Source organism: Cynocephalus volans, chromosome 14 (genome assembly GCF_027409185.1).
Source record: "Cynocephalus volans isolate mCynVol1 chromosome 14, mCynVol1.pri, whole genome shotgun sequence".
Lineage (NCBI taxonomy): Eukaryota > Metazoa > Chordata > Mammalia > Dermoptera > Cynocephalidae > Cynocephalus > Cynocephalus volans.
This window is the reverse complement of record NC_084473.1, coordinates 7,457,383-7,480,864: the sequence shown is the minus strand read 5'-3', so window position 1 is coordinate 7,480,864 and position 23,482 is coordinate 7,457,383. Positions and strand designations below refer to the sequence as shown.

Sequence of the window (23,482 nt, the reverse complement as noted above, 5' to 3'; positions counted from 1 at the left end):
ATTTGTCACACCTGAGCATGGTGACTGACTGTTCTGTCTCCCCCTGCAGACTAAGAGCCCGTTGAGAGCAGATACATTGAGACTTCAATACCCACAATGAATCACCAGTTAACAAAATACACCTCCCTCCATTTGCACCTTGAGATAGTAAGGGTGGTTTTTAAAATTTAAGCAGAGGACAAGCAATGGATTTCCTATTCCTAGTCTTTAATTTCATGTTAATGAATGAGGTATATATTTTCCTATGAAGCCTAGAAGAGGCTAATCAAAATCAAAGCAAGATATTCTAATCTTTGTGTTACTATTATTTATCCAATTAAACAAGTACACATATTTATTCTAATTTTTTTTCCCCAGCAGAAAAAGGATGCTTACTGATTTTTATGATGCTAGCCATAAAATGATCGGTGTAAGGCACTTGCCTTTGCCGATGGAGGCAGGGTACCCTACACGGGGATGCTTCCTCATACTGCATTATGGTTTGGCACCACGAGAGGGCGCCAGGGAGTGGCTGGATGTGGTGACTTATGCAATGATCCCAGATATTTTGGAATTTGAGAGTTGGATAATTCTGAGAGATAAAAACCTCAGGATACAAAAGCTGCTTTCCCAGGATGCAAGATCCCTCCCTGCCCGGCCTTTCTCCGTTGGACCTCTAATGCCCAGGATAGTGTCAACTGTCAGGCCACAGTGGTCAACTAAGCATCTACAAAAGATGGAGTCAGGCAGGATGCACAAAAGTCACCTGTATTCCAGCCAAAATATCTAGAAAAAGAAATACCTTCTAAGGCGGGGGAAGGGGGAAGACAAACTACATAAGACACAATACATTTAAAATATGTATTGAAATTACAAATCAAACTTTTCCATAGGATTCCAAAGTACAAAACACAACATTAAAAGGCATTCAAACAGCGCTTTTATACATCACAGTGTTAGTGGCACAAAATGTACTGACATTTCAAAAACACAAACCAAATTTGTTTTGTTTTTGTTTTACCACCACTTGTCAAATACAGAATGTCTACATATGCATGACTCATTCATGCGTATCTTTATACAAGATTAAAATACACCCATGGTAAAGTGAGCAGAGAAGAAGAGGCCAGGCCTGTGGCACGCATGTCCCCCAGGAAGGCTCCCACGCTGTGGAAGGCAGGACTACACAAGCCGAGGGCGGGGAGACCACAGGTCGTACAGACTGAGACTGCGCGCTCTTCTGGCTGTGGCGCATCGGCAGTTGTACTGTAATGCAGGACCCTGCAATCCATTTGGTGTGTGTGGCAATACCTGTCATAATCTCTTCATTTTGTTTATTTTCATAAGGGCTTGAGTTAATCATAAGGAATAAAGAAACTTTGGTATTTTTAAAAGAACTTCATGAAGCTTTATACGTGCGAAATGTTTTCCCTTGATTTTCTTGGGAATCATATGCATGTACATATGTATGTATACACACACAAACTGGTGTATTTATTAATAAATGAGAATCTGAGAAATATGCAAACGCCTACCCTGGTTCTCTCCAATCCCCTAATTTATTAAAGACTACCAAGGGAAAATTTGCTGTCCTAATTTATTAAATATCTTTGAATTTTTGTAATCTAAGTGAAAAAGATAAACTCATCTGGAAGGAATTTTTGCATCTCTGATAATCCCCCTCCCCTCGGGCCCTGTGTTCGAATCAGGAATTGGCCTGGGTCCTAAAACAGTTTTATGGAATAATATGTTGTAAAGAGAATTTGTTCTCCTTTGAGAAGATGTCAGAGGTGGCAGATGTTGGTCCCTCAGTGTGTAGCTTCTTCTGGGAGGTGATGAAGGAAAAACGGACTTGGACAGAGATTCATGCTAAAGGCTTCATTTCTGCTCAGATGCTAAGTCAGTCTCTGCTCCATGAACAGCCACGGTGACTCCATCTCTGAAGGCGCTGGCCTCGTGTGACATCAGGTACGTCCAGTAAAATCTCATAGCACAGTCAGTTACCAGAGGGCCTCAGATAACCTCTAGGTCAGCATGTCCTCAGCAGCCACCCCGATGGCACAGCAGTACAGTGGAACAGTCCCTCCCTAAGGGCCTCCTTCCTCTGCTCCCCAGGATTTAAAGGCCTCTAAATAAATAAACATCTGTGCTTCCAGGACATCAGACTAAAAAAGTGAATGTCATTTTTCAACTAAGACAGACCACACCGGATCGGAGGCGTGAATCCGTCCACTCCCACGTTTCACTGGGGAGCGGCAGCAAGACCAAGGTGAAGTCCAGGGCATCCTCCTGTTTCTATTTACGTTGTACGGTAAGCACGTGATCCCGCATCACCATAAACAATGGTAGTGGCATTCCTCACGCAAAGAAAAGCAGTCTGGCAGGGGAAAATGCAAGTTTATGCACCTCTATGTGACCCTGCTGGTATTTTGATACGGAGTGAAGAATTTTAACTGCGTTACTAAACCAAACTGAGGAAACAGGCATGCTTGATACAAAAAGTAAGAGCAGGTAGGTGCTAATTTGACTGCTCCTGGCTGGCCCCAGGATCTCTGTGGTCCCTACCTGGGTCACACCATATGCTTGTGAGACACATCGGACTGAAGGCACAAGGATGTTTGGGGCTACAGACGTTCATGATTGAGCCAAAGACTCTCCCAAGATAGAAGGAAATCTTGTCCCTCCAGGAATAAGGGGATCTGAGTGCTAGCCCTGGGGATGCAAGCTTTCCAGAATCTCTGACTCCCACCCGAAGGACAGGGTTCTACTGAATGGACTCATGCAGTGGACAGCAGGTATTACAGGCAGGAGGGTCTGGGGTGTCATAAACTCCTGCTCCATGGGCCAATGGAAATAGGGTCATGGCCTGCCATCTCTGATAGGCATTTTAAAGGGCACTGGCCAGACCACTGCACCCACAATTTGCAGGCTGAAAAGCCATTCTACCACTAGACCCCATCGCAGTATCTCAAACCTCATCCAGAAAGATGTTTCAGGCATGTTCTTATTTACTAAACTTTTATATTACAATTACAGGAACATTTTGAAAATAAATTTGACACAGATTGATTTTCTAAATGGCTTCAGTGTCATAAAGAAAATCAAAACTGGGTGAAGAGTGAGATGATGCTGATTCTTCTCACCTATTTAATATTAGGTAATAAAGAAGAAATTTCTCCACAGGGAAGGTAAACTAAGACCTGACACTGATACACAAATGTAGAAGTCAAATACACACAAAATCACCACATTTTAAAAATGTGCTTGCTATGAGCAAATAACTGAGATAAAAGGATTCTGTTTTTGTTTTACTTCTTTGTAGAATGCTTATTAACACATTTTAAGAAATGACACCATAATAAATCTACATTTGCCTTTTGCTCCTTAGAAGCACATGTGCCTTTGAAAGTCAACTTTCTTTAAAGAATACACTTTCTCTACTTTTCAATGTCAACTGATGGAGCGATGTGTGTCTTCTTATCGATCCATGCATTTTGCTGCCATAGAGAGAGTCACACACAGCCCTGCAAAAGACCAAGTGGTAAGATCCCCACATCGGAATAATTTAGTGAGATGGAAGCTTTTTCCCAGCCATGGCAAAAAGGTTAGTAAGGGACTTGGAACTGTGTAAGGTATATGATTTTTCAAAATAATTAAAGCATTTAAAACATGTGAAAATCCAGGAAGCTCCTCCCCAGCGCCCTGGAGCCCACCAGCCTCTGCCAGGATCAATAGCACTGCTGTTTTCTTACTGTCTACTGGAAGACTGGGGCAAGAGGCCATGCCAGAGTGATTCCGAGGAGAACTATTTCCAAGTAAAACATTTGGTCTGAAGAACTTAAACAGTCTTTGCCACTATCTGGGTGAGAAGGGACGAGTCCTGGGAGCTGAGCTGAATCAACAAAGAGAGAAAGAAACAAAAAGCAAATCTAATGGAGATGTTCCTTTAAACATGTCAATATTTTCAAAGAAACGCAGCAATAGAGAAACCATATTTAAAACAGTACACAGCTTACAGCGTTCGAAAAGTTATTACAGCAAGTTTCAAGAAAAACACAAAGAGCGCATAAGGCTTTCTAAATCTCCTGAAAAGTGGCCAAGCCAGAAAAGTCATTTAACCACAACTTCTCAAAATACACATTTCAAGAAAGGCATAGGCTGGTTTATATGCACCTTGTTCATTTTTACAAGTCAGTTGAAAAAAAACACAAAAAAACAAAGAACAAAAAAATACTATCTAAAAATGATTTTACTAAATGCCATTAGTAATAAAAAGAGTTGTCATAAACAGAGTGCTGTTCTCAAGCTGGAATAATCGGATTCTGTCGGAAGAGAGTTGTAATTCTTAAAAGATTTCTCGCAACAACACGGCGCCATCCTGAAGCCGAGGAGACGGGCTTCATTCTGCATGAGGTCTCTTAAGCCACCACCAGACACTCCTAGTCTACTGCCACAGGGAGAAGGCTGCCCGGTGAGCTGCCCCCAGACTGCACTTCCCTGTCACATCGCAGACCGACTCGAGGACGTGCCCTGCCAGTGCCTGCCTCGCCTCCCCACGTCCCCATGCCTAGATGACTGCACCCGGGGCCTCGGCAAACCTTCTGACACCAGTCCCTGAAATCATGGCATTCAGCCTGACACTGTGAAGCTCAATGGGGCACATAAGGCAAGAAAGATGTTTAGTGAGGGGGCAGCAGGGCAGGGTGGGGAGAGCCGCACTTCCTGGAGGCCGGGGTCGTGTTCCAGCACCGAGCCTGCTCTAGGTGGGTAACGGGTCATCATCGCCTTTGCTGCACTTGCACTTGCAGCAGAGCACAAAGGGAGTAGCCAGGAGCAGGAACGGTGAGGCCACCAGGAGCAGGAGCCCAAATCCAGCAAAAATGCCCACAACCTGGAAGAAAGGAACACAGGAATAGAAGTAGGGAGGGCTGGTATGTAGGTTCCATAGTTGAAGTGTAAATCACTCAGCCACCCACTTCTCCACCCATCCATTCATTACCCACCCACCCATCCATCCGACCCACCATCCATCTAACCAACCATCCAACCCACCATCCATCTATCCATCATCCACACATCCATCCATCCATGTAACCATCATCCACCCATCTATCCGTGTACACATCTATCCATCCATCCACCCACCAGTCCAGCCAACCACCCATCCACCCACCCATATTTCCTTCTCTTTTTCCCCTCCCAACTCGTCCTCTCTCCTCCCCTCCCTTCCCCCCTTCACTTCACTTCTTCCATGTAAACACCCAAACATCCATCCATCTACACAATGAACCAACAAGTACCCCTGAGCACCCACCCTGAGCCAGACCCTGTACTAGGTGTTGCAAATGCGGAGGCACTTAAGGTATTGGTCCTCAAGGAGCACCCTGAAAAGAGACCAAGATCTAACCAACTGAAAATGATACATTTTACAGAAACTGCCATCAGGTTCATGTACGAAGGGACCCCAAGTGACGGACACCTACATTTGCTAGGGGAAAAGAAGGTTTCCAGCGGGAGATGGCCAAGATTACGATGAGCAGGTGGTTAGTATATGAGAATGACTGGGATAAGGCATCCCCGATGAGAGAATAAGAATAACACGGGCATTGTACATTAGACAATGACCTGACCCTCGTCATTCCTGGTGTTTAAAGCCCAACACTGACTGTTAGGAATTTTGATTTTTGTTATAAAAGATGTGTTTCCCTTGGTATGGATAAGTGCCAAAAGGAATGAGCTACAACTGCAGACAAGCTGCCATTTAAATCAGGCAGCGGCTGGGCAGAGCAGCTCGGTGCTTTCGAGCAGCCTCCATCTGCCCAGGCCGTGGAAAGCCCAGAACTGACGCCTGAAGACGGAGTCAGACCGCCACCTAGCGTTCAGAGTGATAAGAACACGAATGCTCTATGCACGTGGTTCTAACTGATTAAGTCCTAACTTCTCCCTGGCTCGGTTTTCCCATCCATACAACAACGAAAAGGGAAAAGATCCCTAAGGAAGCATTAGAGGGCAGGAACTTTGCAAAATCAAAATTACCAGCTCTAAAACATGATATTATGCTGAAACAGCCCAGAAGTGTGAAAGAATAATGAAATCATATTTGATCCCTGAAATATAACCCAGTCCAACTTTCCCATTTCCCAGATGCCAAATCTATGGCCAAAGAAGCGATTTCAGAAGTCCCAGTACTTGCTTAAGACAGGGCTGGGCACCATAGTGTAAGCACGAGAGACACCATGGGCACACTTCACTGAGCTCTGAAAAGTTCCCTTAGAAGACACTGCACGTGGCTGCAGGGACACGAGCGTTTCTGGAAGGAGCTCCCGTCCTGCAGCTCAGCCTTGGAGGACATTACTGTGAGCGCCCCCATGGCCGTGTGTGGACGCAAAAAGTCAGTAATTAGCTGGCTTCAGGAAAGGCCGTCGTCAGGCCAAACATGAGCTCTGCCCTTTACCTGAGATTTTTTTTCACTGCTTAGAAGAGAAGGAAGAGCCGGGGTTGGAAAAGCATCTTCCTTGCTGGGTTCTGGCATCCTAAGGAAGTAGATTTACTCTGTGATAAAGTAATGTCCCTTCTCATGCTGGCACACCATGGCTGGTTTCTAGGATGCAGCTGGGAACAGCAGGTGAACACCTCACAGCAATCGTGTTTAAATAAATGTGCCAGCGGGCGATGAAGAGAGCACAGCTGCTGCAATCGACTCCTGCTCACAGCGGAAGGTGGCAGTTAGTGACACATAAAGCGTCTTCCGCACCCACGCCGGCAGTCAGGGCATTCACAGTGCCCTGTGACGCTCATTCTATTTGCTCCAGAGGAGACCCTGCTACACAGGATAAAAAATACATCACTTGGGACAAAATAAATGGTACAAAATCTTTAGACCACAGAGACGTGATTTCTTCGTTCACAGCACAGTGTCTTGTTTGGAAGGCCCGTTTGACAGGGCGCTGGGTAAAATGTATTTGGCACATTTTTACTCTCATAAAAGTAATGAAAGCAGCCTGTGATAATCTCAAGGAGGCACGATGAAATTCTCAAAAATCTTTTAGAACAATCTTACTGAACTTCACCTCTAAAGGCAGGAAGCATCAGGAAGCAAGAACTTTGCAAAATCAACAAATTATCTTGTGCGACTTCAGGCTCCCCAAAGTGGGCATCAGAGGACACTCAATTAGTGCATACTTCTGAGTAGTGTTGGGGTTTGAGTTGGGCAAGGCCCTGGGTGACAAACAGAAATATTTCCCCAGGGAGCTTATGAACCCTGACTCTGGCAGGAGGTTCTAAGTGACAGTGCGGTCTGTGCTGGGGGGTAGCACGTGACCTGTGCAGGAAATGCTGAATCACACTGGTGGGTCCAGATTAGGGGGTTAGTAAATAGAACAGAATATATACAAGCACAAGTGGGTAAGACATATATATTTATAAGATATATATGTATATGAGGGCGTGCACAGGTGTTTGTGTGGGGCGTGCACAGGTGACAGGAATATGCACGTCTGCCAATGGGCTGCGGTCAACTGAAGTTCAAATGCTGCTGCTCAGGTCATGCTGTGCCTGGGCCAGTTAGAGGCAGCTCACTAGAGGAGGTGGGGCTGAAGCAGGGCCTTGAAAATGGATGGAAGGGACGTGTGCCAGGGGAAGGAAGGAGCAAAATGCAGCAGGCAGAGAGGCAGCGGAGAAGTCAGGACAGCAGGCCACCCTGAGAGGGTTCTTCTGAGAGGCCAGCAGGCTGGCGATTTCTGCTTTGTAGAGCAGCGGAGAGGAAGTTAAATGGGCAAGGAAATGCCAGATGTGGAGGCCCAGGATCACCAGGATGAGACAGGTCCTGGATATGTCCTCTCTGAGCATTTTACTCTTCTGCTCTAAAACCTTCTGTGGCTCCCTAGTGCTGCAGTCTTAGGTCGACAGCACGACACTCTGTCCTCTCCAGATCCAACCACTACTCTGTCCCCGACTTCCCATCAGCTGCAGCCCCAGATGCTCCCCAGCCAGCCCCCCCGGGGCTCACATTCTGAGCACCCGCTTTCAAAGTGCCTCCTGCAACCTCCGGTCTTCAGAACCTGCATGGTCTGATTTAGTTGCCATTCGTTTCACACCATTTTTCGTGAATCTTTCAGCCTGAATCATGAAAAAGAAATGCTTCTTTGCTTCTAGCATCTCACCCTGCCTTGTAATCCTGTGAGTTCCCCAGAGTCTGGCACATGAACGTGCTCAATCAGAATTTGCCGTGCCGAGGGTTTCCTGCAGAGCACTGCCCTGGGGACAGTGGCTGGTACTGCAGCCGTGGAGGAAGGCAGGGCAGAGGCGAGAAGCTGGAAAGCAGGCAGGGGATGGCAGAAGCAGTCTCCTCAGGTGGACCCATTTCTCAAAGGCACACGAAGATGGGCCTGAACGAAGCCAGGGGTTTCTCAGGAAGGTGGGCGTCTGCCTGAGTCCCCGCACATCCATCATTTGTGGCACTGTGTCACATCCCCTGAAGCTCTGTTTCCCCAGGCACCACTGCTCTAGGTCAGATTTCACTTTTCTGAACAGGTATGTTGTTGTCTCCTCCAGGGAAGGGAACAGCAACACAGCCTCTCTAAGGACCCCCAACTGTTCCCTCTTTCTTTGACGAGGAACAAACAAGCTCCACATCCTCCCCCAGGAGCAGAGCCAGAAAGTGACACAGCTCTCACGGGCTCAGTGGCAGGAGCGCCACCACCCTCTGCGTCCTGCCCACTCCTGGGAAATGTTTCCCGTGTGCAGAGAGCAGCCACCGGGAAAAGGACCATCGACTCTGCAGGGGAAGGCTGCAAACCAGCACCACGGGAGGCCAAAGTGACCACTCACTGCTTCCCCCAATTACTGTCTCCAAAGCATCTTTTTGTCCCAGGCACAGGACCAGGGCTGCAGCAATGACAAAGATGAGCAAAACAAGTCCCTGCTATCAAAGACACCTTTGTGTGCTGTGAGAGAGAAGACACAGTCCGGGCAGACTGACACTGACACGCAGGGTCAGCATCAGGCTGTGTGAGCCCACGGGACAGAGAAAAGATCAGTGCAGCTGAAACCAACTCTCAGGACCAGAGGGCAGCAAGCTATGGCCCTCGGGCCGAGTCTGGCCTAGAAGCTGTTGTCTGTTTTTATAACAGCTTTATTGAGGTGTAATTCCCAGGCCAGACAACGCAGACTTTTAAAGTGCACAGTACAATGGTTTGCAGCGTATTCACCCAGTTATGCCACCACCACCACCGTCAATTCTACCACTTGTTTTGTAAACAGTTTTACTGGGACACAGCCATGGTCACTTGCTGGTACATGGTGGCAACTGCTCTTGGGCTACCAGGTGGAGTTGGTAGCTCCAGCAGAGGTCTATGGCCTGCAAGGACAGGAGTATTTGCCATCCAGCCCTTTACAGAAAACCCTTGTCAGTCTCTGCTGGGGATGCCTATGAGCTTTGCTAGTGATCTGTGTTTAAGACTGTCGAGGAAGTGCAGTTACAGGTGGATCTTTCCCTATTTCTTTCTGGATGTTTCTTCCACTTTCAGATGGAGATGACACAACTCCCTCGGAGGCCCTGGGGAGAAAGACTGTGACGGATTATGGACTTGTGCCCGTCACATCTCTTTCTTCCACAGCAGCCAGGCAGCTGCTGCAGACCTGACTTTCTTCTGGCCGATCCCCTGGACAGCCTCACACTTCACCTGGAACAATGGCCCAGTGTCATACTGTGGCCTGCAAAGCCCTCCGGGTCTGGCCCTGCCTTCACCTCTAACTGTCTCCCCCTCTCCTCCTTCTACTCTGTCCACATGGTGTCCCCTCTGCCCTGCCCCCACATTCATGTGGCCAGCTCCTGTCACTCAGCACTCGGTCATGGCTCCAACTCCCACAGGCTTTCCCCACCCTCAGTCTAGAAGACCCCCCGCCCCATCACATCACTTCTCTGCTGATTCATGTTATGTTCACATTGCTGGTTTATTGTCTCTGTCCCTAGACAGAATGTGGATTCTACACGAGAAGGACACATCTCTTATTCACTGGTGTGTCTCCTAGAATAGTACCATGCACAGCATTGGCGGAAAATACGTGCTGAAAGTGTAAATAAATGTGAACTAACACGAAAGCCATTCAAAACTCCAAAGGCTGTGCAGACATTACTACACAGGGATTTTTTCCATTCCTTCCCTGTTACTAACATGCTTAGCTCAGTCCTCTACAGATAGCTCTTTATTAGGGGCTATGTGAGGATTAACAGAGCACAGTCAGCAGATTATTACCAAGGTCATGAGTTATATGCAGGTAACCTAAAGTCTCACGCTACAGATTCAGTGTGTGCTAAATGTGATGCACATTTAGAGTAACTTTGAGTACTACCATAAGCATAATCTCAGACAGGAAAAGATCCCAGCAGGAATCACATTTACGAGCTCTGTTTTTCTATATAGCGCGCACGCGCGCGCACACACACACACACACACACTCTCTCTCTCACTCTCTCTCTCTCTCTCTCTCTCTCTCTCTCTCTCTGTCTCTTAGATCAAAGTTCCATGGCAGCCACCTCCTACCTGTGTCCGATGCCAGATCACAGATGCCCGGGAGTGGCCCAACTTGTTCCGACAGGGTCCTTTGTCATAATGTATCAGGAGGAAATCATCCTGTGAAGTGCAGAGAAAAGCAGGAGTGAATGGGGGATTCCTGCTGGGTTCACTGAGTATTCTGGCCTGAGCTGCAGCATTTCTGTTCCTCTGCTCACACTAAGTAGAGACATGAAGGAGGGGTGACAGCAGAGGATGGGCACACACCTGCAGACACCTGGCTGCCACCACCCCAGGGCAGTGGCCCAGCTCCTCCCAGGGGCCTCCATTCATTCTCACGGAGCAGTCTCAGACACTAGGGGAGGCATGGACCAGATTTCAGTCTCCAGCCCAGAGGAAGGCCTCTCTGGCAGTGGCCGCCTCTTGAGCTGGTAGGAAAGGGTGACTGCTGTGCTGACACCGGGCTGCTGCCCAAGCAGGTCAGATTGCTACTCGAAAAGCTCCCTGGCCAGGCTGTGTCTGATTCTACAGGGTTCCTCTGCATTTGCTTCTTCTGTCCTGGGACAGGACTGCGCCCAGGTTGACATCATCTCCTTGATCTCTGGTCCATCCTCCTGACCAGACTTCTCACCTGAGCACTGCTTCCTCTTGGCTTAGACCATGACAACGTTCCTCATTACTCGCTCATCACTCACGAGAAGCCTGGAACCATCTTCTACCCACAATTTCTCAGCCTAGAGTGAAGAGCGGCTCCCTCTCCAGCGCTCGTGGACACGTCCTGTCCGTGCCTCGTCGGGGGTCTCCGCCCCACCTCGAGCTCCAGTCTTCTTCCCAGCACAATCCCCAGCATGCTGTCAGGTTCCGGAAGCCGGGACTTTCACACCTGTCGATCTCTCTATGTCCCCAGCTTAGTGTTTGGCACCCAAATCTCAATACGCACATCCTAAGCATGAGGGGATGGCTTTTCTGTACAAAACCCTCTGCTCCAACAGGAGGCACCATTTTCTATCCTATGGCCAGTAGAGGAAACAGGTGAATGGTACCCAGGAGGGGAAACGGCTGTTTATTTGTCGCACTGAGGCTGCAAACAGCCCTTTTTTGAGAAAAGAGTAAATAAACACAGAGCCCAATGTGTCGGAGAGAATAGGAAGTCATACTCTGAAATCCAGGGAGAGCTGGGCAGAGTCGCGGCCTTCTGGCCCTTCACATCGATTACACCAGCACTAGGTTTCCTGTCCTCCCGAGAGCAGTACCAGCCCTGAGTTTGCCAATTTTAGAGGTCAAACCTCTGGGTGTCCAAATACATAGAGGTGTATCATTAAGTCCTGGCTTCATGGTGCAGTAGCAAGAAGCCGTGGCTGGGGGATGAGGTCCCAGCTGTCACTATCCACTCATCTTTTTGCCCAGACTCCTCACCTGTAAAAGGATGGGTGGGGGTACATGAACTCAACGCCCCTTCCAGCCACGTTTGTCTTCTACAAAGCTGCTTCTGACAACTGTCCTCTGGGAGCTCGCTCCTCCTCTAACACTTAATTACACTTCTCTTTACACTGATATTAATTTAAACACACCACTGACATCAGTTCATTTTTCATTTGTATGGCTTGTTTTCCCAGACTGCCTACCACAATGTCTTGTACCGTGAGCTCTTAAAAAGTTTTTGAGTTCGTTTTCTGAAACACAAACCAAATCATGTGGTTCTACCCAGTTTAAATGTCTTTAATAATCTCTACTAGCAGATGTGGACAAACCCAGCTGCACATCAGAATCACCTAGAAAATGAAGACTCCTGGGTCACACCCCATAGATACTGACCCACAGCTCTAGGGCAGGGCCCAGTTCCCAAACTCCCTAAGTGGTTCTGACCCAACCCATCTTTGGACCAGTGCTGGGAAGCACAGGCCTCTGTGCTGGAGCCTGCACCCCCTAGCGTGGTACCCAGAGACCTTCCTCCTAGCACTTGCGGCCAGGCCCAGGCCATGTACAGCTTCATGTCCTTCATCATGTCCAGTTCTTCGGTAGCTGCACATTCTGCTCTCTTTCCTGGTGAACAAGCTCTCACTCAGCCTGCAGGTCCTCGGCTGCCCCCAACACCCCCAGACCCAGTGACCTGCAGCCTCCTGCCTGGGGCTACCAGGGATTTTGCAACCATGACCACAGAGTCCTCTTCATAGTGAGGTGTCCGTATCACACATTTCAGGGTTTTCTGACAGGGAGATGACAAGCTCTCAAGGGCAAGGACTTCACCGGCCACCCTCACCTCCCTCACCTCGGCCACCCCGCATCACTCAGAATGGAGCTGCAGGCACTCACATGTATTTCCCAAACAAAACCAAAGCTTATTTAAAATACACCTTTCTCATCCCCTGACAAAAGCCCTCTAGTATGGATTCATGATAAATACGTGATTTAATTGTGATTTTAAGTTCACTGAGGAAGCCCTTGGGCATAACAATCCCAGGAGCTGCCAGGAATCGAGGTGTATTTTTGTGATAGGAATCATGTCCCTTACTATTTATTGTTCAGAGAAGTTTCATGAAACTCCTGGTGGGAACAGAAACAAGAAGTGTGGACAGAAAGCTGAAATCAGCACAAGTTCAAAGATAAAAGAAATGCCTTAGGGCAAGGCAAGCTGAGGTTTACAATTTCCTGCCACAAAGATGATGAATTTTAGAGTTTGAAAGATAAGCAACTGGATCCTCTCTAGTTTGGGGCTTTGGGAAAAGACTGTTAAGCTCCTTGGACTTTCTCTTGAAAAAAGGAAATAATAATTCCAACTCACAGAAATATTGTCTGTGTCAAATAAAGTAGGAATGCTGAGCAAATTGTACAATGCTGACACGTAAAAATGACCTCAATAAATATTAACTATCTACCCCCCAAAATAAGTGAAAGAAAGAAGCTGTTGGGACAGCATTTGTAGCTGGGAACCAATGAGGACTCCCTGGAGATGGGTTTGGCCAGGTGCAGAGGAGGGAACAGGGATCCAAGGAGAAGGAGGCAGTCTAAGATAATTTACTAAACTCCTGGATGCTGCATGTGCAAGAAACTGTGCCTAAGGTGCAAAAATTCCCAAGAGGAAAGAAAAGCGAAGTGAAATGTCCTCTTCTCTCCCCTTCCGAGTACCCCTGGCTGGCTTCGAGCTGTGCATTTATGCACTTGTCTTAAATCATTGTCAATGCCCTTGATAAAACACCCCCACAGTAGACTCCTTTTCCTTCAGAATCTGCTTTCTATGGCAACAGGGTCATTTTCCAGCAGCTCTTCAAGCACAAAGAAAAACAGGAAATGCTTGGCCACGAGGATGCTATCTTTGACGGAGGAAAAGCACAGTGTGGTTCCTGTCATTAGTTCAGGCAGAGCCAGATGCGAGGAGGCAGGATCCGAGCTTTGGGACAGAGGCAGATGGAGGGTCTTCCTTCCGGGACCACCACAGAGTGTGCCCACCTTTGAGCTCTGGGGAGCAGAACGGCAGCTTCTCGCCCACTCCCTGTGACATCATCAAGGCAACTACTAAGAGGGAGCAGCAGAAAAAGCGATTGTTCCAGAAACCACTTCTTACAATGCCCCTAAGAAATCCTCCAGGGGATCTGAGAACATGTCATAAAACTGGCATTCCACTTCCTTCACCCTTTAGGAAAACTCACGAAGGGTGCTAAACTGCAGGCCAGATATTAGACACTACATCGTAATTTGATGTTTAGTTTTCAAAAAAACTGAAATACAGGAAAATGCAACAACCACCCCCTGTACCCCCCAAAAGACTTTGAAGCCTTAAAGGGCTTTGTGATGCTTCAGATGTCACTCAAAACGCCCCCTCCCCACTGCAGGAAGTCAGGGAACAATCTCATCATTTGGACTTAAGCTAAAGAAAATGAATCGTGCCAAGTGAGTTCACTGACTTTGTCTAGGAAGAGAAAATGAAGCCTCAGGGATGGAAGGAGGATAATATTTCCCCCCGATTTGTTCAGCTACATCAGGTTCTACTGTAAAGTTTATAATTTAGAGTTAATAAAGGAACAACAAGCTTTTCAAAGGAACCACCCCAGACAAAGCAATCTAATTTTATTAAAGGTGGCCTTCATATTACAGACCTGTTACCTTATTTAATATTCCACCTCCAGTAGATACTCATTTTCTTCTTGACAGTCCATTGGCCTGTCCTTTCAGGACCGGCAAACTCTCAAAGTTATCACTGCATGTGCTCTGAGCCGTTTCTCCTTTACCTGCCCGGCCTGAGTTCCCCTGCCCGGCCATCCTGTGCTGAGTGGAACAGCTCTGAAATAGCACTCAGTGTGGACACTTACCGGAAATAGTGATGTCACACAGTGAAGACAAGAAAGAGCAGATGGACTCCTACCGGTCTAAAGCAGGGATGTTCGGACGCCCTCTATCTGAATTAGATCTAAGGGCTCAGTACTACTATCGGATGGACTGGATGCAGTCACCCTTGCTGTACAGAACAGACGTACATACAACCCTTTCGTGACCTATGACTTGATTCGCTTGCACTGTCACTAACTACAATGGTTTTTATAAATAATTAGATCTGCAATCTAATTCGAATTTTTAAAAAGTATGTACAGATGAACTCTTCTAAAACTAAAGTCACAATGTCATTATTGGGCCAAACGCCCACCCCCTCACATGGGTGAGCAAGGAGAAAAGGAAGCTGAAAAGAAGCATCATTTTCATTAGGCCTCAAAGGTCCAGCAGGTGTTGGGGGCTCTGGGAGAGGAGGGGCGCACACCTGGCAGGAGCTGAGCTCGTGCAGCACACACGGGTACAGGTGTTTGGGAAACGCTCATAGCAGAAGAGCCTCAGCATAGACTGCGCTTGGGAGAAGGTTACCCTACGAGGCTAGAAACTTCCATTCTGCCACACGGCAAAAGGTTTGTGCATTTTCCCACCCGCAGATGACATGAGTGTCAGTGAAGGGTGACACTGCCCCATGCCCAACATGTCTGTCCACAGCCGCCTGCCTCTGTGTATCCCTGCTGTTCCACTAACAGTCCCTGCTATGGACTGCACAGCTATGCATCCTTTCCCAAAATTCATGTGTTGAAGCCGTAATCCCCAATGTGATGATATTAGGAGGTGGGGCTTTCAGAGGTGATTAGGTTCAGATGATGTCATGATGAAATTACTGTCCTTCTAAGAAGAGAAAGAGACCAGAGCTCCCTCTCTCTGCCATGTGAGGGCACAGTGAGAAAGCAGCTGTCCACAAGCCAGGAGGAAGCCCTCATCAGAAACGGAATCTGCTGGCACCCTGACCTCAGACTTCCAGGCTCCAGAACTGTGAGAAATAAACGTCTGCTGTTTAGCTGTCCAGTCTATGGCATTCTGTCATAGCAGCCCGAGTTGACAAAGACAGAACTCTCTTAGACAAAACCTGAGATCCTAAACACGGCTTTAATGCTTAGGCTGAATCCCAAGTCTGCACTGGGCTATCAAGCTCCAGAATTCCTGCACGAGTTACCACCTGCTGATACCACACACTCTATGAGTTACTATTTTCATAAATGCAGAGAAAAACATGGAATAGCGTTACTTCTCTGTTTGACAAGCACAACAGACACACTCTTTAGGAAACGCTGGTCTATTTTTCTCTCTCCAAATGTGAACCTCAAAGCCCCGGGCAGGGGAGCGGGCCACACTCACGTCCAGGGACTCCAGGCAGTACCAGCAGAAGGCGTGTTTGCAGCTCTTGCACATCATCTGAGCACAGCCCTCGTCGCGCTCGATGTACACCCTGCACTTGGGGCAGCGCTTGATGGGCGCGTCATCCTCTTCCACTTTGAAAGCAGAACTGCAGGAAGAAAAGAGGGAGTAAGGAAAGGAAGGAATGAGAACATGCCTCAATGTAGGTACATACAGACAAGCAGAAAATACAGAAAAAGGCTTATCATGGAGGTACCCGAGTCATGGTATTACAGCCAAATATTATGTCCTTATTCAGATATTTGTGTACTTTGCAGGGTTGGTAATACCTTGTATGCACTTTGCTATTATCAGGAAAAAATAAATGTTACAAACACACACACATAAATGCACAGCACTGGACAGGTCTGGATAGGTCTGCAGTGGTTCACATGAAGGGCTCTAAGCCTAAGGTCAGGTGCTGGCTCTTCTACAAACTAGCTGTGGAACAGCTCCCTGAGCCTCGGCTTTCTCATCAGTGTGAGCACAAGAGAAGATGCTGTGTGACCAGGGCACAGTGCAGTGTCCAGCTTATGTGTAATGCCCAAGAAAGGTGGCAAGAATTCAAGGCTGCTAATAAAAAGGTAACACAGATATTTAGGTATGACTACAGAAGGATGTCCATCCCATGCTATTCATTTTGAAAAGATGGTTAAAAATATTCAAGAAAGCATCTGGAAGAACAAAGGGTAAACTGTTAAGAGAAGTGGTCCCCGATGATGGGGGCACATGTGTTATCTTACTTGAACTCCCTGCATCAATCCAATATCAGCAAAAGAAAAATGACTTCCCTTTGGGGTGGGCAGGCTTTTCAGGATTTAATACACTCATGAGTATATATTCAATGAAGTTGAGCAAATTCCGGCCTTTTGAGTGCATTCTGACTGAAGGTACGAACATCATAGTCAATATAAGAATTAAATATACTTTCACTTTAGTAGAAGTTGTCTGATGACTATTAGTGAGCTTTCCACATGACTATGTAGGGTTTTCCTAAGCACACAGTTCCTCCACTTGAGGTGGAGGCTCCGCTAATCGTGATTGTTTCATCCACTAGAAGGTGCTGGAGGGAGGGGGCAGTTCGCCTCCGTACTTGGGAGCACCATGGTGAGACGGGCAGACAAATCCTAGCTGTGCTATTTATGTATTATCTGTCTCGGGCTCCTCATCTGCAAAACAGACTAGTGAGGGTAACAGCATTGATCTCTGAGGGGTGTTGCGAGGATTTAAGAGTTTACACATGGTATATACATAAGCGCAGAAGCCGGCACATAGTTACCAATAGATGGCAGTTGTCGTTAATACTATTACTGAAAGATAACAAAACTCTCTCTAGTTCAGATTCTTCTCCAATTTAAGAGCAAACTACAGACCAACCTGGCTGCACAGAATGTGTGTCAGAATGAACTAGGGTTGTGGCAAGAGCAAATGAGATAACACATGTCCCAGAACCTCCAGCAGGACCCAGCAGGTCAGCTCTGCACAGACATTATCCAGGATTCCTTCTGGGAATGTTTTTGATATTGCAAAGAGCTGGAAGTCACAAGGCACTGAATCTGGCAATCAAGGTTGTTTACTAGGTTAGATAACATTGTTTTGGTTTGAAAGCCAAGTGTGACCTTAAAGTAATGAAACCAATCTTCTAATGTGACTCACAAACTAATTTTGAAAGAAATGTCAGAAACAGAGGCAAGATCACAGGGGTGTGTAGAGTGTCTCTCTGGGAGACTTTACAAAATAGAAACAGTTAAAATAAGTAAGCTCTGGTGCATGGTGTTATGCATAAAACTTTGTGTGGTATGTACAATGGTTTTCAAACATTTTCTGATATCTGAATTACACTTAAAATTATTATTAATAACTCTAAGTTCAAATTTACAAAGGCAGATAGGAGTTTCAGACAGTTTAATCACAATCTATGCGCCCTGATGCCTTCAAGGAGCAGGCAGGCAATTGTGGTGAGTGAAGCTGGTCAGGTGGAAGAGAAAAACATGGAGAAAGCGAAGATATAACCTTAAAAAGGAAAACTCTAGTATATGAAAAATAACCGAACGTCTTCTCAATTATAAATGGCAGCTCACAGTCAGCCTCAGTTCCAGGGAGACAAGATGGGAACGTAGGCTTTGTGTAGCTACACATTCAGATTTCCCAGAGAAACATGAAATTCTGATTTTTACGTGAAATCTTCTGGTTTTCAAATTTCTACAAAATAAGATTTGTGAATTTTGATTTGAATTGCTTTTGTGGAATGATGAAAACGAGACCAGAATATCATGCGTGAAGAAACACTCGGATCAGGTTTCAAACACTCACCACCCTCCATGGTAAGAAGGGTTCATGCTAAAGAAAACCTCAGGCTGGGTCCCTCTCCACCGCCCCCAGGAGCAGGACGTGGCTCCTTCTCACGCCTGGTCTTTTTGCTGAACAGACGCAGGAACTCACTCACTCATGCAATTGGGATTTCTCTTTTAAAAGATAGTGTGACTGCTTCACAGGGGAAAAAACCTCAATCTGCCTTCTACTTACCGCTTCCCCACCCTGGAAATCAAGCTCTCCCAGTTCTTTTTAATATTGCCAAACAAGAAGTGTGTTCCTTCTTGCAAAGTTTTGAAGCCTCTGTGACCCTAAGTATAAGTTCAGTGATGCATGCTAGCATGGGAGAGTCTGATACATGTTAGAACAAAGTTCACACAAGCGCAGGTCCTGACGTCAGGGGCTCAGCCTAATGAAAAATTGGCCACGGGAACAGTTGGGGGTTGTAATCAATGCAGACAATCTCAGCGGGAGCACAGAGAGTGGTGTCACCAACCCTGCCCTGGGATCTGGAAGGACTGACAAAGGGGACGTGAGCTCTGTCCTGAATGGGGGCAAGGAGGACAGGTCCGGGGACAGGAGGAGGGTGAAGGAGCACTGCAGGCACAGGACCAAAAGTGCGAACCTCCAGTGCGTGACGTGGTGTGTTGCAGGGACACCGAGAGGTTCTGAGGCTGGGGCACGGCACAGGGGTCAGTTGTGGGGACAGGAACAGGGGCTCTAGGATGGGAAGAGAGAGGAAAGCAGGGAGCAAAGGGCAACCACACCTCTGGGTGGGTGGTGGACAGCTGGAGCAATTCTCTGTCAAGAACCTCCTGTTGTGGCCTCACCAGGAACAAGGTACCTCTGTCTAGCTGGACCACGTGACGCTGCACATTATGCAGGACAAAAAGACCTCAACATTATCAGTTTCTTATGGTTCAACCTACTAAATTTCAAGGTACATGGAAGGATGCTGCAGTGTACATCTGGGCAAACAGCCTGACCATCTGAGGATAGGAGGGCAGGAGCACACAAGCATTTGCCCATATCTGCCTGACGGACTCAAAATTTTAGGGAGATATAGCCACCTGGGCCTCAGGCAGCTGCAAGCTTGTTTTTGGTGATCCTTCTGGTATTTATAACCACCATCCCACTCTCACTCCTGTTCCTGCACCACCATTTTGGGTCACCTTCGACCTGGTGGAGTCTTGGAAAAACTTCAGCTATCTCAGGACTTAAAACCCATAATAGCATTGAACTGTTCACGCATTTGTCATTCTGGGCAGGCAGTGTAGATATGGCTCTTACACATCTTTATACTTCCAGGGCCTTACAGCATGTCTGGCAAAGAGTTCCCCAAACACATTACAGGTTTGAATGAGATTCAAGAGGCAGAGTGTGTGTTCAGGCTGACCTAACTGCAGCCACGTCCTCCCTGGTGGCACCTGCAGGAAGAAAGCCACCGCCCCTCCAGCCCGCAGCCCATGCCTTCAGTGGCAGCTTATGCACAGAGGGTACCTGGTCTCCCCGGGAAGGAAGGTGATCGGCATGGTCTCTGAGCAGCCTTGGCCGGGGTGCCAGCTGGCTTTGCAGGTGGAGCAGAACTGCATGTCGCAGGCTTTGCACTGCACCAGCTGCGGGGTCTGCAGCCCCAGGTCCTGCAGCTGGCACACAGCCTGGCAGGAGGACGCCGGGCACCAAGTGCGACAGGGATCGAAGAGCACCTCTAGCACAGGGAGACAAAACAGGCAAATCAAACTCGAGAGGCCAGAGGATCCTGCAGAGCTTTGGGGTGGAGGAGGCCTGCAGGTGCCCTGCTCACATTCTCAGCAGAGAGGAGGACACCCGGATAACACAGTTGGACACAACGGGCTTCAAGATCCGGTACCCATCTTGCTCTTCCACCCAGGGCCTCCCAACTCATGTGGGGCAGATCCCCAGATGTCAGGTATCCTTCAGGGGGGCTCTCCTGCACTGGGAATGCCCCTGGCTCTCTAGGATACACCACCTGCCCTCATGCCAGGCTCACAGCTCATCTGGGCCTCCCTGAGTGTCGCACACCATGCCTCCATGTCCGCTGCCCAGGAGCCAGCCGTCGGGTCAGGCTGTGTCCCCATCCCACATCCCACAGCCTGGCCCTGTGCTCACCACTCTGTTGGCGCCCGGAAGACATTTGTTAGAGGATGAAAATACAGGTGGGAAGGATGACGGCTGAACTGTTCCTCTGATCAGATGGCTCATTTGCCTGGGACCACCGCTCCTCCCAGCTTCGAATCTAAGCTATGAGCTAACCAGTGAGGAAAACAGCCCTCTGACAGCCGGGTTGGCCCTCAGATTCAGAGCCCACGTCACCAAGAAGCCCGACTGAGTGCAAGTGTCAGGAAGCTCAGTTTTTAGAACAGGATACCAGGACACGCCTACTCTGTCACATCCTGGTCCAAACACTGCATTTATCTAAATAATGGGCCCCGGGCTGCCCTTCATGTTGAGCCTGGTTATTCCTGTCACTTTGCCTCCTGCCTGGTGTGACATGGAATTCTCAAGGAGGGGACAGTGGGCGGGGACCAGGAGGAATGCCACGAAGCTGTCGGAGGCTCACAGACTGTGGGGCTGTTTTTAAAAGCTTTCAAGCAGGACGCCAGTTTCTAAGCCTTTCAGCAGGACTGTTCTTGGCAGATAATCAAGACAACTGAATTCTGCCCAGGACCTAGAGGGTGGTGAAAGGGCCTCACACACTCGTGGGCCCTGTGACAGGCAGCTGGGGGCGTTCAGCTGACCTGCATCAGATTCACGCCTGCGGGGTTCCACTCGGGCAGAGGCTGCGCCTGAGCCCACACGTCACCTACACACGTCGCCACAGCAAGGGCAGCAAGTCGGTCTCCAAATCACTAGCTGGGGGTCCCTATGTGGATGCCCTTGGGCATTTTAGCACATTCCCCAATAAATGGGGAAGCCAAATTCTGCCTTTTAGGAAAAAGCTTGTGTCCGGTACAACCTTGACAATGATCTAATTGAATACAGGGGTTGGCAAACTCTTACAGTAAAGGGCCATACAGGGATTATTTAATCTCTGAGAGCCGTGCGGTTTTTGGATTTCAGTCAAAACTACTCAGCTTTGCTGTCTTAGCACAAAAACAGCCACAGCGATGCGCGAGTGACTGTTCCAGTAAAACTTTAATTACAACTGCAGGCCCTGAGCTGGGGCTGGATTTAGCCGTTTGCCACGGCTGGCTGACTCCAGATCCAATCTAACTACTGCACCCCCCCCCCCCCGCCTTTTTTTTTAAATGGTAAATTTATCAATGATAGAAAATTATGAAATTGGTAGGTCTAGCAGAAGATATAGAATAACTTGATCATATAAAGGAACTAAAGCTCAGAAACATACTCCTCTTTAACTGATCATTATACTAATGTAAATTCTTCAGGCTTCTCCTAATACTAAGTGAAAGAGCAAAATTAGCTTTTCTTATTGATACTTGCAATGTTTGCTTTTCTAAGAATGTTCCTGAATGTCAGATCTGAAGGGGTAGCTTTTTGGGAAAATGCAGCTGTTGCTCGTGGGCACATGGCTCGGGGCAGCTGCCTGTGCCTCGCCTAGGCTGAGGGGACATGACCAAGCCAGGAGGGAAGGGTGTACACACTGGCCTGATGCATAGAATGCGCCACTGAGACCTGGGATGAGCTGAGCATGTGGCGGAAATGCCAAAGGCAGCTTCAGGTCCGGGCATCATGCCCAGGGAGCAGAAGCTGCTCGGTGCCTGGAGTCCCCTCCCCTCCATGCCCTGTGCTCATATGCACACAGCTCCAGGCCTTCTGCCTGTGGTGCTGTGGCACGAGCCCCGCCTGGCCCTAGACCAGCTGGGAGGTCCTCTATGTGCACAGCCCGTGACACAGGCCCTGCAGGACACCAGTGCGCAAAGTGCTCAACACCACGAAGCACAGGAAGGAAGCCTCGGTCTGTCCTCACTTCCTTTCCCATGTGACCCTGCCTGCTTGGGTCCCCTCTGGTTCCCACTGCTCTCCAACCCTTCCTTTGCTCAGAGGAGCCGCTGACCTCAGGAGGGCACAGACTTTGCAGAGCTGTGCTCGAGTCTTTTCAGGTGCTTTCCTGCCACTATGGGCCACAGCCCGTCTTTCCTGCTGGCACCTCAGAGTGAGACGCTGTTATACTCCTCATCATGAAAGGCTCCGTTACATCATAGGGTGGAGGGGAGACCTGGATAAGGTTTCCATAGTAACAACTTAAATTTTGAGCTGTGGCATGGTGCTGCCTGTCCCCACGTGGAGAGAGTCCCTATCAGAAAGGTAAAGGACGAATAATCATTTCACTCTGCTGACTGCAGACATCCTTCCTATCTGCCAGGCACATCGACCTGCAAACACAGCCCTGGCTTCTGGCTGGGTGTCTGCTCATGCTCTGCATCACCCTCCCGCTGCTGAATCCCACCAGCTGTGTGTCCAAGATGGGATCGATCAGTAAGAAAGTCCACACCAGGCAACACTGGAAAGGTTTTCTTTTCATAATGTACATAACGTATATATCTTTCTCTCTATTGCATTCATATCTAGCAATAACATGCATTATACATTATATCTTAGTAGGATATCTCCTATACTTTATTTATATATTTTCAAACAACCATGCAAAGCGAATAGTTTCAAACATGCAAACAACATATTTCTAGAAGAAACTACAAGAAACCAGTCGTAACTCCAATCTCCCGAAGACATATAGATTAATGATGTAGGTCCCTAATAGCTCTCTACTTATGAAAGAGTCCAGGACATTTTTAAAAGGGGGTTTTCTTTTTAAAAAAGATTCTTAAGTTTCCAAAGCACACTGTGAAGAACAAACACCCAGAATATTCTCATGCACTCCCTCTCACCGTGCTGCCTGGCCTGGCTGGCGCCCTGCAAGGGGACTGAGGTGGTGGGTTTGATTCTTGTGAGACAGCCTGATTTTCAGGAGTCATGGGCTCTAGGCAGAACTG

The 23,482-nt window shown here is 47.9% G+C and overlaps 1 protein-coding gene across 2 annotated transcripts in view; it reads right to left on the bottom strand.

Moving 5' to 3' along the window:
- Positions 1–864: 864 nt before the first annotated feature.
- Positions 865–23,482, bottom strand: part of RNF144A (ring finger protein 144A) — a 118,563-nt gene continuing 95,945 nt past the window's right edge. For both annotated transcript variants that reach the window (XM_063078419.1, XM_063078418.1), the window contains 4 exons: positions 20,007–20,214; positions 16,155–16,302; positions 10,524–10,613; positions 865–4,870 (listed from right to left, as the gene is read on the bottom strand). In XM_063078419.1, coding sequence (XP_062934489.1) covers positions 4,739–4,870; positions 10,524–10,613; positions 16,155–16,302; positions 20,007–20,214 — 578 coding nt within the window. In that variant the 3' untranslated portion in view covers positions 865–4,738. The remainder of the gene's footprint in view (positions 4,871–10,523; positions 10,614–16,154; positions 16,303–20,006; positions 20,215–23,482) is intronic.